Here is a 17,946-nt window from a genome sequence, read left to right as displayed (position 1 = left end):
GGTAAGCAAATACAGACTTCTCTCCTTCTTCCCCATATCCGGGGCATTACAATAGTTTGGATCGGACTTTTCGGCGAAAGTGAGCGGTGGACGGCCGTCTTGGACGGTAAGCAAACTTTGATTGAACTTGCGCAAGAGGCGGGGCCCAAAATAAAGCCTTGCTCTATTTTCAGAGCGTTGGTCACAGTAAAATATTTATTAGTTCAAGCAGAGTAAAATGATACATATTCACGGTACAAGAACGTCGTTTCCGTGTCCATCGATTGGTAAGAAAAGGCTGTTTGTACGAGTGACGTGTGGGCGCTCCCGTCAGGGGGGACATTTCGCGTGTAGTGGCTATTTTTCGGCACAACACCGACGCGCCAACTTCAGACAATTACGGCTGACGAAACTTGGATAAATGCGCCCCCCCCCCCAAATTTCGCGAGCTCTGGGACACTCGAAAAATGACTCTCATACCTCTCCTTGCTAAGTTAATGGTACCTCGATGTGCGTTTGTGTGGAAATTTAGTTCACGAACAACGGGGAAAAAACTATTCACCTTCTCACCGAATCAAGTAAAACTCTTTACACGGCTATTAGAATTCCCCCAGTCCTGTAAATGGGTCAGTTGACAGAAGGACTGTTATTGTTGTGGTAATGTAGTACTTATTAGCGTCAAATAAAAAGGAAAAAGGAGGACTACGACGGCGGTCTGAAACCCGCGGCTCTCGGGCCGCATGCGGCTCTTTAGCGCTGCTTAGGAGCTTTTGTTTTTTTGTTTTTAATGGAAAAAGATGGGGGAGGGAAATATATTTTTTGTTTTAATAGGATTTCTAGGAGGACAAACATGACACAAACATTCTTTCAATTCATTAATATTGTAATGAAGTTAAACTTGTGGTGGCATCGTACAACAGAGTAGTCACGTGGTGCGCTATAGGATCCACTGCAGGGAAAATAAACATTTAATCATGAAGGCTAATTATGTATTTCTAGCCAACTTAGTCATTTTTATAGTAGGCTAATATAGCTAGTATTGATAATTACTGTATAAGGCTGCAAGGCTTTTAATTTTTTGCTGCTCCAGACATACTATATCAGTTTTTTGGGGGGGGGGGGTTCAAATATGGCTCTTTCAACAGTTTGGGTTGCCAACACTGAGTCACTACGGGATGTAAGTCGTACTATTGCTACGAGAAAAAAAGTCCCATTATTACATAGGGTAACGTAGCTGTAATCAGCAACGCATTTTACATACATGTACCGTAGCTGAGAGCTATAACATTAGCCTAGCTAATGAAATATTTCAAATATATCTTTGTTATGGTTCTTCTTGGGGGAAAAAAATAATGAAAAAAAAAAATTTGCCGTGGCACGACATGGTGTGGCTGTCCGACTCTGATGCAGCCCACCACCACAGTTTCAAAAAATCCTATGGTCAGAGACCCTCCCACCACAGTCTCCTAAAATCCTGTGGGAAACACTGTATTACCCATGAGGTAGCTCACCTTTTTAAGGCCTCTGAGACTTGGCATATGCCGACTGGAAGATCGTCTGAGCGAGAGAGAGAAAAAAAGATTAGATACAAAACTCGAAAGGTAAATGACAAGATCACCTGAGGGCATAATAAAAACATGCAATAATCAAACAATTACAAGTGCAGTGACTGAATATTAGTTTGAACATACCCTCTCCCCTCTTCTTGGTAATTGTCCAGACCTTCATCGTACGATTTAGACCGTTCAGTTTGACTGGCAGATTCAGACTCCAGCAGAGCACTTCTTAGGGATTCTAGAGCAGAACATATCAAGATGAGTAACTTACGACTTTGGCTAGGTTCATAGCGCAGGTCTTAATGCAAGAATCCAATTTTTTCGTGTTTTTCCGCCTCGAAAGAGGCATTAACGTGACGTTCTTTACATGACAAGTCGCACAGATGTGGACCATTCCAAATCCAATCTGGGTCACTTTCGTATGTGGTTTAAATCTGATCTGGGCCACATTTGTCCAGAATGTGGCGGCAGCCTGAACTGTCAAGTCTCCCAAATCGGAATTCATGCAGCAATTACGTCAGAAAAGAGCGAGAGAGACAGGGTCCTACTGTAGCTGTGCAGTAGCGTTAGCACCTAGTTTGAACACAGCTTTTGGGGAAGGAGTGGGCTTGACAACAGTCATAAAAGAATAAAATGAGTTGAGGATAAGCTTGAGAATGCTCGGTTTTCTCTCTGCTCCAAATGAGCAATATTTCAAGATCGCTTACACAGCCTAGTCGGGGCAAACTCTTCGTATGTGTGTGTGTGCGTCATGTGTAGTCATTTATTTTGTTGCTCCTGCGCATACAGCTCAGTTGCTCAGCGCGTCTCGGGCTGTGAATTAGTGCGTAACCGTGAGACTTGGACGGGCTTAATTGACAAAGGTAGTATGAACGGGCACGCAAAAAAATCAGATATGACAAAAAAATCGGAATTGATAATTAAGACCTTCGGTATGAACCTAGCCTTAGTGTTGCTATCAGCTGACACAAATGTAACAATGTTAATAGTCAGGACTATACGGTTTTGATCATGACGCAACAACCCCAAAGGCTTTTACCTTGGTCGTGTGACAGTTGTCGACGAATGGGAGGACACGGTGAGTCAGGACTGGAAGGACCTGTAGCTATTGAAGGTGGCACAGAGATGACCGCGGAGGGTGGAATAGGAGCAGCATCCCTGTCAACGCTGGGGCTTACAGGCTCATCTATTACAATAGGAAAAACAGAAGTGACTGTAAAAAAGGATTTGAAAGGCCAGGGATTATTTTAGTGGCTTTATAGAACAATGTTGCAAACTGGAAACGATTCCTATTCCAACCATCTCGTTCCTCTCCGACCAAACATGTCACTCTCTAGAGCAAGTTTCAGAAAATATTGCATCTTAATGTAATTCATTGCCTGCAAAATGACAGCCATACTATTACATGATTTAATGATGATACCAGGATGCAAGACTGTGACCTCTACATTTATGATTGTATAAATGTCAATATGACAAAACGAAAAGAGGAACATTTTAAAAAACTGCTCATAAAAGTTGTGTCAAAGTTTAGCATTTGTATCAAAGACTAAAGCAGTACAAATACAAGCAGCTATTAAAACGATATGTCTTACAGTAAATTTCAAATGCATTGCATTTACTTGAATTGTACTCATTGGAAATATGGGAAATCTCAAAATACGTAAAATAAAAAGATGATAACTCATGCTGTAGTTTCACAGCAAAACAATTCAAAAGGTAGCCATTGTCTTTTCACTGCATATGAAAAAAATTTCTAGCAACTTCAAATCAAAACTAGTCGAGTTTGACTGTTAGAAACCAATAAATCTGATGCCTAAACACAACTTGATAAAGAGGTTGGTACATAAGCACAAGAATATTCCACCATCTAAAGGTCTGAAAGAAACAGCTCAAATTATGAAGCTTTTCCCTGCTGATACATTGAGAGCTAAATTTAAAGCCACTGTCCCAGATCTAGCCTGGAGCAAACTTAGTTTGCCCTGTTTCAACAGGGCAAACTAAATTGAACATCACAATCTTGAAAATTTTCTGAAGGGACAAGTTAATAGATGTCTTTGTTGACAGTAAGTCTTACTGACCCAAAACTGCTCCAGTGTATTGTATTACCAACTAGTATTTTAAATATATGGAGTTCTTTTTAAGGGTATATTTTTAATTTGAATCCACATTACAAGTACACAAATACTATCAATTGCAACAGTTTAAAAAAAAAAAAAAAACACTTTCATGTATAACTCAGCTACACAAAATGATGTGGGTGATGGGTACAAAAGCTGATCAATGTGACTGGGGCCATTCAAAAAGACCATTGAGGGCGGCCCTCCAGTCAGCTCAATCAAGACACTGTTCTCCTGGGCCATGGCACCATTCCCAGAATGGTAGTCCTAGCGTTTTAGCACCGTCACAGCTTGCTTTGTGTGCACCTGGACTGTCATGCCAACTCCACAAACTAACAATACATGGAGCACAGCAAGTTTTTCAGAAGCATTGCTGCTCTATCTCAATTGCAAATCCACGGGAAAACAAGATTGCTCATTCAAAGTAGTGTAAAACCTTGGGGGGGTGGAGGGTGGGGCGATAAAAAGTGTACTATGTTATAGCCAAGCTTGAAATCCCTCAAAACATATCATACCTCATATCAGAGTTACACAGTATGAAGAGCAGCTGAGCAATAGGTGGATATTTTGTTACATTTTTGTTGCTTTTTCTTGTGTTGCATCATGGGTGCATGTGCCAGGAAACACTGTGTTTCACCTGTAGTTCAATTGTTTTGCATTTTTGGATTTGGCTCAGCCAGATTGTTCACACTTGCGATGTGTTGGGCCTGATTAAAAAAGAAGAAAAAGGTTGGATTCTCCCTGAAAACTAAATCGCAAAAGGAATGAACATGCTGTGCATTATTATATAGGGCTTTTCCACACATTAAATGTTGTTCAAAGTGCTTTGTAATACTTATATTTATGAAATTAAATGGTTGTGAACTAACCATGTTTGACGTACACTGAGCTGCATTTCATAAGGTTGAGTGGCCGCCACCACTTCTGTATTAAAATGCAGAAACCTTGTTGTAAAGTCTTTTAAATAACCATTTAATGGCCTGATCAACTGTCATTGTATTACAGCCAGGTTTCGATGGAAACAGTCTGAAGTAAAAATGCAGAAGGGTGGCTTTTTGTTACTTTAATTCCGCATTCACACATGTGACTTGTATGTACTGGAGCACGATAATTATTGGTCCGATAATAGTAATTATGACGTCATCCAAATAAATCATATAACATTATTAATAGGACCGATAATATGTACTGTAATATTTTTGGCACGGTGTCGATGGATTGGGATGTGTGCGTTTGTAAATCAAGCGCTCAAGTGCTGTCCTAACCTGTCTCCTAGGTTAAGAAGGTTGTTTCATGGACCAGTCCACAACAGTCTCCTCTCCTGCATTTAAACATTGTGCTCCTCTATATCCTCTTCATCCCCTGATGCCAGCAAAAGTCAGTTTTCGTTTTCAACTGTTTAGATCGTGATGACAAGGTGGAGTGTCGTCAAGATTTTTACTGCGGTAGGAGTTTTCAGATTTTTCCAGTTTCAGCATCTGGGAAGTTTTTGCGCTCCCCTCCTCCATCATATTTACACTATACATCCTATTTAATATGACAACAAATGTTCCATAAATCAAAAGTTACAAATGTAACATGGTTTTATGAATTTCGAATGACTGCCAGAAAGTTGAAAGCACAACCCTCTGGCAGACTGCAGGGACATAATACAACTGCATTTTATAGCACAAATAGGTAGAAGCCAAAATTTTAAAATGCAGTCCAATGTAAACAACACGGAGTTAGTAGCAAACTCTATCAATTACCTACACTGTCATTTAACAAGTATAATAAAGCATTTTAAGCAACATTTAATGGGTGGGATGTGAGGCTCACTTTGTTCATAGTAAATTATAGTGACTATTTATGTTATTTAGACTATTAAAAAAATTATCTAACTGCTGTAGTATACAACCTACTTTCACCATGATCATTGCTCTGTGCTTTGCAAAAGAAACTGACCCAACGTTCCTTGATATAATAATTATAGAAGGCCTACAGACTTAAAGCTGTTAATTTTTCATGAGTGATTATTTTAAAGGCTTTTTATTAATTAGGAATAAATGTCTCCCCATTAGATTTGTGGTCAAAAAAGGGGCAAATTGGACCACCATTTTTCCATAATCCCAGATCTCATATGATCTTTGAACTACTTCAATTTTGTTGCCAATATCCATTTTAAGATTCTCTCTAAACCCCCCTAAAGTCTTCATACATTAAACTGTTTGTATATGGGAGATTTTGCCCGCTAACTGTTCATCACGTCGTCACTGCCTGTCATGTTTGTGACTTCTGCACATGCTCTGAAAATATGTCAACAAAGATCCTCCTGTAGAGATGCAGTCCATGTATATTGGAATTTTTCAGTATTTTCTCCTTTTCTGTATTACTAACACTCTAAGGGCCCAAGTACACCAGATGCATGATCATTGCGGTTCCGGTCAGACTCCGGTAAAAAATAGCGCCGGAGCCAATCCGTTCCCATTATATCCCATTGTTCAACGTATACCGGCTGCATCAGTGCTCCGGATTGACTGCGAACCACCTCCGGCGTGCCACATGCCCGCCGGATGGTATAGGCTATTTTCTATTTTTGCCGGACACGCATCCGACAAAATGGGCGGCGCTGGGCCTGACGTCAAAAGCCCAGGTGCCTAATCACGGTTTAAACACGAGCGAAGATGGATGATGAGCGCTTCATCATGGAGGTGGAAAGTCACAAAGTGATATACGATGCAGCAGATCGTTATTATAAGGACAGCGTTAAAAGCGAAGCTACAAGATGTCCTATTATGTGTGTTTTTCTGGCAATAATATCAAACACACGACGTGCTGACAACTTTGAGCGAAAAAAAAAAGCAGCGTATCTGGAAGTCCCACTGCAGAAATTCTCGTGCCCGGCGCACACACAATAGGGAATGGGACGTACTACGTCATTGTTTGGACCCGCCTCCATGCTGGCAATATAATTCACTTCCGGGCCGGCAGAGTCAATGCGGATTGTAACGTGTGGTAGTGCTAAACTAACTCTTTCGGTGTTTTAGAAAGAAAATATGGGTGCTTATTGTTGCGTTACCGGGTGCAACAGCGTCTCCTACGACAAAAAAAGGGTCTAGGAAAAATGGACTCACTTTTCACCGTTTTCCTGCATGGAGGGACCAAATATCAGATCACGAAGGTACGACGGATGGCTGGATTGCAGCGGTTCGTCGGAAAAGCATTTCTTATGATCATATTTCTGCTGGAATGAGAGTGTATTCCCCTCATCTCTACTCTTGTAAGTTGAACGATTTATCCGTTTTGGTTTCAATACGTTTTTTGTTTTTGTTTTTTTCTTTACTGTTGTGTAAATCTGCCTCGGTAGCAATGCTAAACTACTCCTCCTCATCACCTACCTGTTGTGTTACTAGGAAAACCTGCATATGAAATGCTGACAACACATCCCGATTGGTCACCATATCTCTTCTTGGGTTATTCTGAGGTCAAGCGCACCACATCGGAGCGTTATGAGAGGTTGGAAAGGCGAAGAGTGCACGCTGAAACTTCAGTTTGCTCTGCTCTTACAAACACGATCCCAAGTGTTATGAAAAGTCAATAAAATATGAATACCAAAACATGACTTGAACAACTTCTTGACAAACTGTAACTGCTTGTTGTTTACTTCAGGTCTTCATAATAAACAGGTGTAATAATTACAAAGTCAGGTGACTTAATTTTGTTATTCTATTTGGAATATGCATTGACAATTTTTGGACAGTGATGTAGACAAGAACTGGGACTGATAAGTTGCAATAGATTTATTTCAAGTAATGCAATTTCTCCAATACGATATTTGAATTGACAGTTTAAAATCTTTAAATTAGTGCAAACAAGGCCCACCCTCTGACGGTGGCAGCAAATATTATATAATTATAAGTAATACACAAATACAAGATCACAATAAACGTGTCTTTGTCAAAGCAGTTTAAAACACTATTTACTGGCCTTGGGTAAATTGCCAGACAGGATAAATATGTGCTTTAAAGTTCTTGCATTTCCATTTTAAGTATTGCAAGTACTAGTCTCCAACACAGTATTTGAACTGACAGTTTAAAATCCTTTTAGTACAAAATGGCCCACACTCTGGCAGGGGGCAGCAAATATTATAATACATAATACATTATAAAAAGCTATATACTATATAAATACAAGATCACAACAAAACCTGTATTTTTCAAAGCAGTTAAAAAAACATCCAGTGGCCTTAGGTAAATAAAGGTGTATAAATATGTACTTTACAGTTCTTGCATTTCTATTTTAGGTATTGCAACTTTTCCAACACTATTTGAATTGACAGTCTGAAGTCTACATAAGTGCAAATAAGAATATTATAATTTAAAAATAATAATAGAATATATAAATTCAACATTACAATGAAAGGTGTCTTTGTCAAAGTGGTTAAAAAAAAAAAAAAAACGTCACTGGCCATAGTTAAATAGCCAGGCAGAATAAATATGTGCATTAAAGTTCTTGCATTTTCACAAGTTAAAAGCCCGCAGTTCATCGACGAGAAGGGCAGACCCAGATGGCGTCTGCTGCAGGGGCTTGTTTGAGTCCGACACAGGACAAATGGAACCACTCCATTGAACAAATTTTCTTTGTCAAATAATCCAAGAAGAGAGATGGTGACCAATCGGGATGTGTTGTCAGCAGGTTTACCTAGGAACACAACAGGTAGGGGAGTCGTAGTAGGCGAGCATTGCTACCGAGGCAGATTTACACAACGGTGTAAAAAAACAAAAACGTATTGAAACCAAAAGTGGATAAATCGTTCAACTTACAAGAGTAGAGATGACAGGAACACACTCTCATTCCAGCAGAAATATGATCATAAGAAATGCTTTTCCGACGAACCGCTGCAATCCAGCCATCCGTCGTACCTTCGTGATCTGATATTTGGTCCTCCATGCAGGAAAACGGTGAAAAGTGAGTCCATTTTTCCTCACCCCTTTTTTGTCGTAGGAGACGCTGTTGCACCCGGTAACGCAACAATAAAGCACCCATATTTTCTTTCTAAAACACCGAAAGAGTTAGCTTAGCACTATCACACGTTACAATCCGCATTGACTCTGCCGGCCCGGAAGTGAATTATATTGCCAGCATGGAGGCGGGTCCAAACAATGACGTAGTACGTCCCATTCCCTATGTCGGTTTGTATACAGAGTCGGGGGGGAAAAGTACGAAAGAGAATAAAGAGACACCCACAAGTTTCGACCTGGTGGTCTATTCAAGACGTTTCTTTTTTTCCTTCCTACATTTTACTTGACTTTTCATAGAAAAACCAACAGTTTGCGCTGGGCACAGGAATCTGCAGTGTTGAGACGCCAATTCCAAGTACGCTGTTTTTTAGTTCGTGTAGTATATAATTCGCTATCCATTTTATAAATATTACAGATTATTTAACAGTTGTTTATAACAGCTCTATGAGATGTTATGTGCCATAATTTCAAATGTGCACAAAGATATAAACCCATCGACACAACCAAGGACATAATAGGGCCCCGCCCCCTTCCCCCCACACACGAAGCCCTGATCTCAAAATGATGCAGTCAATCTGGAATTAAGAGACAGACATAAAATATCAATATGCAAAGAAAAAATGTGCTCTCTCTCTGCTTCTCTGATGAGTATAAACAGTGTGTTTTTCGTTGTTTTAAATTGCACATTATAGCACGCGATCACGCGAGCGCTCAAGAGGGAACGGAGTTGGTGGACTGCAGCCGTGCGCAGCCGGTATGATTTGCCTGTTTTTGACGTACTGCGTGGCACGCAGTCAACACTGAACCGGACCGGAACCGCAACGATCATGCATCTGGTGTACTTGGGCCCTAAGGCAGGGGTGGGCAAACTGGTTCTCGAGGGCCGCAGTGGGTCCTGGTCTTTGTTCCAACTGACCCAGCACAGATAGTTTAAATAGTTTATCCAATGAGGTTTCAGCAGAAATGAGAAGCACCTGCCTGCAATCAACTGATTGCACTTCAGATCGGTGAAAAGGTGTCCTCTTAATGGGTTGCAAAAAAACCCCGCACCCACTGCGGCCATTTGTGGAATAGTTTGCCCACCCCTGCTCTAAGGCCACCAGTACTAATTAATAACATTCTTGCAAGATAACATTTTTGAGCATCTTGCAAGGATGCCACCGGATGTCATAAACCAAAATGTATACGAGATGTGATTAAAGAACTGAAATACAGTATTCCGCTAAAAATTCATCAGCTTTGGTGCTCTGACTCATGTTACAACAGCTGTTTCCATGACAACAAAGAGCATGAAACTCCTATAGTTCCTTCTTACCAATGAACGGAATAGAATCCAACGACTCGTCTAGATTGCTGGAGCAGGAAGCGTGACGTTCTCCAAGGCGACGTATATGCATCTCTCGCCGTGCATCGTTGGGAAGCCAACAAGCTGCTACCTCTGCGGTAGAATCTTGCCCATCATCATCATTCACAGCCAGGATGTAGGAAGGGTGGCGGAGGGGGCTGGGGTTCTTTCCGGTGGGCGGTTTAGGCCTCATCACGACCCCGGACTCAGAAAGGCTACGTCCAGTTGTCTGGCTTTCAGACTCTCCATGGGTTGGCTTCAGGATACCAGATCGCTCAGGCATCTGTTTTTGGGTAGAGCATGATGAGGATCGTTTCCCTACTGAGGCAACATCTCTCTCGACCTCGACAGGTTTTGCACTTTCAGCTCTCACCCTGTTGTGGCCTTGATGGCTTGTGGGGCCTATATGGTTGGCTTTAGCTATAGCTTTTTGATCACCACTTGTTCTCTTTGCAAAATGGGCCTGTCGTTCAGGGAGATTAGATGGGGAGTGGGTCTGGAGAGAATCTGGTCCTTTCATGTACATAGGATTGTGTGGCCCAGTCTTGCCACTGTTGTATCCAACAGAAGGCCTGGATAGCATAGCCTGTCTCGGCATGGACTGTCTGCTGGGCCTCGTACCAGGATCCACCTTTCGATAACCTCTCCTCTCAACAGACTGAGCAATCTCTTTTGGGTCAACATAGTCCGTGGAGTGTGACCGCACTTTGTGGATAAGGCCATCTTGAGACACACTTCTTGGTGGCCAGTTCCTGCCGTGGCTGATTCTCTCGGAACTGGTCATACGGTCCTGGGAGGCACTACGTGGGGCAATTTGGAAGTGGAGTGGTGGTCCGTGGTAAGAACGTTCATGGGAGGTGCTCCTCCGACGTATCCCCTTTGGGCCCCAGCCCATCTGGGGAATGTGATGTGGAGTTTCAAAACTATTTTGATTGGAAGATCGCAGGCTATCAAGCCTGTCCTGGATAGTGCGACTACTGTGAGAATGTATTCCTTTGTTGTCAATGTATTCCCTATACGTTTGGTAAGTTCGCCAATCAATATTTGGTTGGACGGCTGGGTAGTGATGTATCGGGCCTCGATATGAAGTTGGTCCTGGTCCGCTATGGTAGACGTCAGTCTTTCGAGGGTGAGGATACTGGGCTAATGATGCAGGCCTCCCCCTCATTAATGTTGGGTCCACGTAATCTATTCTGTGTGCTGGACCCATACCACGCCCCATATGCTCAGGGGGAATCACTACTGTCCTCACGCTGTCGTTACGCACGCACACCGCCATCTGACTTTTTGGATATGATTTAGGTGGAAGGGATGGGGGCACAGTGATCTCCTTGCGGTACCCATGGTCAGGAGCTGCCATTGAGCCCCTGATGCCCAAGCCCACAGAGTCTGTAGCCTGGGCCATGCCCGTAGGCTTACAGTCTACTCTGGGGTAGCATGCAGGGGGCGGCTCAGGAATGTGACAGGCATTTCCACTGTAGCTGCTGTGGCCACGGAGGTAGGCATCCTGCGAGTAGGCCTGGAGACAGAGCAATAAACTTGCTTTAAAATAGACAAAAAGGTGCGCGTAATAATCAACAGTGAGCCACTAGATGCTTAAAGAAGTCGAGCGGAACATAACTAGAAACGGGTGTGTGTGGGTGGGACATGTTGTAGTGCGAGTGAGCGGAGGCATTGGCAGTTTGAGAGTGTCAGTAGTCTTCATCTGCTCTTTGAGCTCACGTTATATGTTTTACCCAATTTCTATCTGTTAATGGTGATAGACATCCAATGCATTTCAACTAGACGTCTATCGCTGTCAAAAATAGTTATGAATTCTTTATTAAAAAAAAAAAAAGGCAGCGATGTATTAGAGGGATTTATCCAGGTTACCTGCTTGATTCGAATATGTGAAATTATTTTCAAAATAATCACATCTGTGGACAAGAATAGTAATAACTAATGTGTAAATTTACAGGTCAGACTGACAGATGCTTCACACAGACAGGAGGTTCCCTTCCTCATTGTGAGAGCTATATTTAGCCTGATTACACTCCAGGGCCTATATGAACATGGAAAATGGACAGCAATGATTTGTATGGTGTGATGTATGTATGTATGGTTAAGGAATTGTTTGATTACTACAGGTGGACAACTTTCTACTTTCTACAAAATGTCTTGGTGGCTTCTGTAATATTCCTAACACACTGTATTGTCTTGGCAAGAAGCAAAGGGCTATGTATGAGTTGGTCATCAAGGACTTTGATCCAGCTGGCGTAAAACTAAAAAAAAATTATATAAAAAAAAAAACTTACATAATGTGTGGGCAACAATCAATGTGTTTGGCTCTGTCTCCCACCCTTCGTGAGAGCATAAACATGCAAGAGAGTTCGTAGGTCACTGTTCCTTATCACAGTAATAATATGTGACAAGTAGAATGAAGAATGGGATGTCGGCGGGAGGTCTTAATCTAACAGGTAACGCAATGAATCAGCCATTTCTACAGTACATCTGAACCACTACCCAGTGGACAAGCAACAGCAGTAGTGTAAAGCGGTACACTACAGCCTGTAACCATTACGTTGATATTCAGTCCATGATGTGAAAAATGTATGCACTGCATGTTAATATCAAATGGCGAACTAGACAGCAGTTTGCTTACCAGATTAGTTGCATCCGGAAAAAAAGGCTGCCGTATGAGCATATGAAGACGAGAGCGTTAAGAAATGCAGATAGAAGAGAGAAGGATACCAGTAGAGTGAGACAAACATGCTGTTGGGAAATGATCAGATTAAAAGGCGAGGACAAAAAAATAGCAAAACAAAATTTCCTGAATTTGACATGCTAAAAATATTCTCGAGTCACAGCAATAAACAGCAAGGGAGAGGAAGCGTACGTGAAGTGGAGCGTTGCCACGTTACGACCTGCCTGTGACAGTCTGTTCTGGGCGAGGCGGCAGGAGCGCAAGCCTGCCTCTCATGTTGCTGTTAAGCTTCCACGGTTGTATTCCATTCTCAGCCACATTACACTAACTGAATGAGGTGCCTCCAGTCTACGTCTCCCTCCCTCTTCTGTAGCTCACATGACAGAAGCAGCAGCTGCTGATTATACATTCCGCTCTGATGGTAGAGCTCCCCCTCCCAATCTTTCTTCCCCTGTCTTTTGCCCCCCCCCTCCACCACATCAACCTGTTAAAAACACAAGGCAGTCAGCTGATTTTATCCACTTGATTCTCCTTATCATCCATTCTTTATAGCATTTTCTCTTCCCCCTTTGCATACGATTCTCTCTCTCTCTTGCTCCCCGAGTGTAGCCTCTCTCTCCGTTTGCTAAGCAACTGCTGCCAGTCTCTAAGCAGTCCGTGTACTGCTGCAACAGTGAAATGTCATCTTGGTAGTATGTGTGCATATTCTTAACCTTTTCCAGATTTAACCAGTCTTTCCGCCTTTCTGAAGTTACTTTTCATATGGCTGAAGGCCACCTGATGTTCAATACTAGTGTTCCCAGCAACATGACAACGTAGGCGTGAGATACACAGGGGACTATGGAAACAGAGGAAGGCCATGCATAGGAAGGGGCTCACATGAGGTAGGACTTGAGCAATATAAAGGAATGATATAATGACAGCTAAGCTCATGGAAGACATGGCATTGTAAAGACCAGGGCGGTCACAATCTCCAAGATCTACTTATTAAGGAGACAACCTCGCGCAATCTACCTTGCTGCTGCAGTAGGTAGATGGCGAGATAGTGTAAAGCGCTTTGAGCTCCTTGAAAGGTGGAAAAGCGCTATATAAGTATAACACCATTTACCATTACCATTTGTTGTTGGAGGAGGAAAGCTCAGCACAAATGTTTGTTGCGAGCTAATAATAAAATGACCAAGTCAAAATCATCTACCCAATATACAGTATATTTGAATGGCTGCCCTGTGTATCAATCAATTGATGGGATGGATGATAGGCTTATGCCCCCCCCCCCCCCCCATTCAATACTATGCGACTTTATTTGGTAACTTCATATAGTCCCTATGAAGCTTAGCAGCAATATCATACAACAAAACAATTTGGGGCTATAAAAATAATACTTTTTTTTTTTTTTTTTAATGTGGAAGAGGAAGTACTTTAAACAGCCCCAACAGGAGAACATTCTGGAAGCTAACGCGGGAACGTGATGGGTAGCTGGTAGAGTGGTAATTTCTGCTGTGTGGAAATATTTTACCATCCAACAGGGAGCAACAGCGACTTGCAATGTGTGCAAAGTGGGCATTTCGAGTGGTGGAAATGATAGAAATTCATTTAATGACAATGTATATAGGGCAAAAAAAATACTTTTTTCGTTATCGGATCAGGGCTCTGTATTGGCAGATTCTCAAAATCAGGTGACTCAGACTCAGGTGCAAAAAAATATGCTATCAGGACATCCCTAAACATAATGTTTTCTTGAATTACACTGGGAACAATTTTTGTTAAATTAGGTCTGAGTTGTATTTTTTTGCTTTTGAGGTGCAAAATCTAAAATCAGTTTTGAACTACAGGATCCCCATTTTCTTATAAAATATGACAAATACTGTATTTACCATGTGAACTTGTTTTAAGAGGGAGTCACCTAAAATGGTTTTTGACTTCAGAGGTATGCTTTTTCAAGGTTGATTAGTGGAATTTATTGCTTTATTAATGGGGTTGGAACCTTCATTTGTGGTGCATTGAATGAGTACTGTCCAAACCTTTGGCATGTACTGTATATTGACATACAATCAACGAGTTATGACTGCAATGTTTTAGAAAGGACAGCTATAGTTTTGTGCAAGCAGAAACAACATAGCTAAAATTGGTAAACTGTAGAGCAAAAAAAAAAAATAAATAAAAATAAAAAAAATAGACTGCAATTTTGAACTCTGCATGCCAATAATCTAAACAGATTTTATCCAAAATTGTTCCTCAGTGTTATCAATAGACTCTTTTAACATGGCCACACAGAGTACACACAAGGGAGGGTTCAAGTTAACAGTGATTGGATTTCATTACACAAACAGGCTGTCAAATACTCTGTTAGAAGCGATTCCTCAACATCCGCACATACTGTTGCACTTAGGAGCTTAGTGCAGCTTCACTTTGCCCCTAAAGTGCATATAATGTGACAGTGGTGTGCAATATGCATACAACTGCCATCATGTTTACGGTACAGATATTGATCACTATTTATGGAAGAAGAGTGCCCATACAAGAAATTGGTAAAGGTTGCGTCAACAGAGGCCTATGTCAAAATTGTCTCATGAATGATAAGCCCAATACTTTGGATTTCATGTTTGTTTGAGACCGGGCACACCCACAATTTCTTAGACAAACGAGCTTTATGTTCCATGCTGGACTTAATGGAGATTTCATTCATTACTTAGCAAGGTCACACTGGCATCGTTACTTTGGGTTTCGTTCAGAATCTTTAACTACGACAGCGAGTGTTCCATAAGCCTACAACACTGAGTTTTCAAGTAGATTCAGATTCAGAATATTTATAGTCATTGTTGCAAAAAGCATAACGAAACTTTGTTTAGAGCATCCATACAGCTCATGCAGCTAAGTAGGTAAAGTGCAAAACCCTAAAATAAATACCCTTCAGTAAGTATAGGTGTCACAGTGCAGTGTTGAATGAACGTTTAGCTTTGTTGCTCATGTAGCATTCTCGAGGCTACATTTACAAGAAGATGTGTTAGTTTGCAATGACATAGCACTCGGTTGCTAGAAACAACAAAGCTAGCTGCTCTGTCGGACTTCATCACATAATCTGGGGATTTTATCGACGAAGAGGTTCTCCGTCTTTTGACTGGTGCCATTACAGAAGAGCAATCTAAGGTTAACCATAGGTGGTTTGACATATTTAAAAGGACATCCATTGTGTGCTACAACTATGCAATGGCTAGAGCTGATAGCCGTTAGGTTTGATTTCATCCAGCACTATAGGGATTTTAAGAAGGCTCTCCAAGGTTAAGTGGATATTTTTTTTAATCTTCGTAATTGCAGCAACCAAAGTGAAGTGCTATTGCGGTTTCAAACTAGCTGGCTTTAAACACAACAGTGTTTAGCTACTCCGATGGATACCCATGATGCATATAAATGATGAGGACAAAACTTGGCATGGTGATCATGATATATGTTGAGCTTGGATGCGAGCGAATAGGTGGAGTGTATAATGCTACAGTGCAGTGAATAAAATGCTTTTGAAGGGTGAGGGTTGTAGGGGAGGCCATACATAAGAGTATATTATGCTTGAGACATTATGGTAAGCTTATTCATTTGGAAGTGTATGACTGAAAAATGTATATAATTAGCATTTGATAGAATGCAAAAAAGGTGATCTGTCCTGATTAGGAGGCCTAGATAGAACGTTATGATTGGACGGGATGTCTGCGTTTTTGGATTCCTGTCCTAAACTCAAAAAGCAGCAGCTCTCTGGCACAAGATGACAAGATGTAAGCATTTCCATTCCATTCTAAAACAAAACAAACAGCATACCAGTTGTAATATGTCCTCATCTTTTGGCATTACACAAAGTTCCAGAAATTCTCCACTATAAGGAACAAACAGAAAGTAAAAGGCAAATTAAACATTAGACCAAAGTCAAAGAGAAACAATCAAACACCTGTGTCTCACCTGTCTTGGATCAAAGATATAACCTCACAATATGCTTTCCCAATGATACTTGCACCATTCACCTTTACAATACGATCACCTGAAGAAAATTTAAAGCAAATATCAGCTGTTTCAATGGATGAAGTCCCAAAGAACTATTAAATTTCTGCATGGCAATAAGGTTTATCAACCGAAGTTCTACTTTAGAGATTATAAGAATATCCTTTAAGTTTTACCTGTACAGAGGCCAGCTCCATGTGCAGGGCCACCTTCCTTGACTTGCTTCACGAAAATAGTGTCCATTGGTTCCAGCCTATTCCGTGGTCTCCCTATCAAATGAAAATGTGAGTTTGAACTCTTTTCTTTCATTGTTGTAAGAAAAAAGGGAACTATAGCATTTCACAGTGCACAAGAGAGTTACTGTAAATGAGAAGAGAAAATGATTGAGTGTGAGAACAAAAACAGTTTCATGTCACCACTTTGACAAATCAAAATCAACAATAGAAGAACAAGTGCTCAAACCAGTGCTTGGTCCGCTCGCATATATGTCAGGTTTGAACATAAATTATTAGTGCTATTGAAGAAGCATTTCAACAGAAAAAATGTGTAGAGTTTAGCAAAGTAAGATAAAAGCTGCTAACATCAGGAAAAACAGTTTGCTCAGGCAGTCCCTGTCTCCTAGCAGCTGCACAGAAGAGGTGGATGGGGGGGGGTGAGAGAAAGGGAATAGTAGGTGGAGTGACAGTGGGCTCAGCTGCATAACTCCCACTTCTTCCTTTCACTCTGGTGTCCACTGCCAAAGAGTTCCCCATAGTTAACATTCTGCTTGTGAGTCAGCACACCATGGAACACTAACTAGAGGGCAATGGGAGCCAGAATGAGGAAGGAAAGTTTTAACTTTTTTCTTATTTTTGGAGGGTGGAGGGGTGGGACTGATGTTTATGCAAACAATTAAAGCAGATATTTAGCATTTCTTGAAAAGGTCAGAGAAGGTACTACCTTTTCTTACTTGTGCACTTATGCATTGTGGAGGCCTACATTATGTAATGTAGTACTGTACTGAAATCAGGTTTACTCCCTCTAGTGGAACAATAAGAAACTTCAGAACTAAGGACAAAGCCTTTTCCATCAGAAAGAGGCTGTATATATGTATTTTCTACATTATCATTCAGTCGGAATTCCGACAGTAGGCTAATGGGGGCTTCTAAAGCTGTGCACTACATTTACCTTAATTCTGCTTGGCAGCAGTGGCCAATAAATACTCATAAGGTGGCAAACCAGTCTATATTCTAGAATAACGATTGAACATCATCCTCAAATTGCCAAATTGATGAAAGTC

The 17,946-nt window shown here is 41.3% G+C and overlaps 1 protein-coding gene and 1 long non-coding RNA gene across 6 annotated transcripts in view; both read right to left on the bottom strand.

Moving 5' to 3' along the window:
- arhgap21b (Rho GTPase activating protein 21b) overlaps nt 1-17,946 on the bottom strand; it is a 73,208-nt gene that overhangs the window by 16,452 nt on the left and 38,810 nt on the right. Inside the window, exons 5-11 of one of the 5 annotated variants that reach the window (XM_057857731.1) lie at nt 16,844-16,936; nt 16,629-16,707; nt 16,491-16,545; nt 9,971-11,519; nt 2,575-2,721; nt 1,671-1,773; nt 1,491-1,536 (exon numbers count right to left, since the gene is read on the bottom strand). In XM_057857731.1, the coding sequence (XP_057713714.1) occupies nt 1,491-1,536; nt 1,671-1,773; nt 2,575-2,721; nt 9,971-11,519; nt 16,491-16,545; nt 16,629-16,707; nt 16,844-16,936 (2,072 nt within the window). Of the gene's footprint in view, nt 1-1,490; nt 1,537-1,670; nt 1,774-2,574; nt 2,722-9,970; nt 11,520-12,641; nt 13,090-16,490; nt 16,546-16,628; nt 16,708-16,843; nt 16,937-17,946 lie in introns of those variants that run through there. The other 4 variants (XM_057857733.1, XM_057857734.1, XM_057857732.1 and 1 more) reach the window with 4 other exon arrangements.
- Nucleotides 8,086-9,964, bottom strand: LOC130930053 (uncharacterized). The gene is made up of 2 exons (XR_009066981.1): nt 8,458-9,964; nt 8,086-8,335 (listed from the first exon to the last, which is right to left on the bottom strand). It is a non-coding gene; the product is annotated as an uncharacterized LOC130930053 (long non-coding RNA).

This window comes from Corythoichthys intestinalis, chromosome 14, assembly GCF_030265065.1.
Source record: "Corythoichthys intestinalis isolate RoL2023-P3 chromosome 14, ASM3026506v1, whole genome shotgun sequence".
NCBI lineage: Eukaryota > Metazoa > Chordata > Actinopteri > Syngnathiformes > Syngnathidae > Corythoichthys > Corythoichthys intestinalis.
The sequence above is the reverse complement of the archived record's forward strand: the minus strand, read 5'-3'. Positions and strand labels throughout refer to the sequence as shown.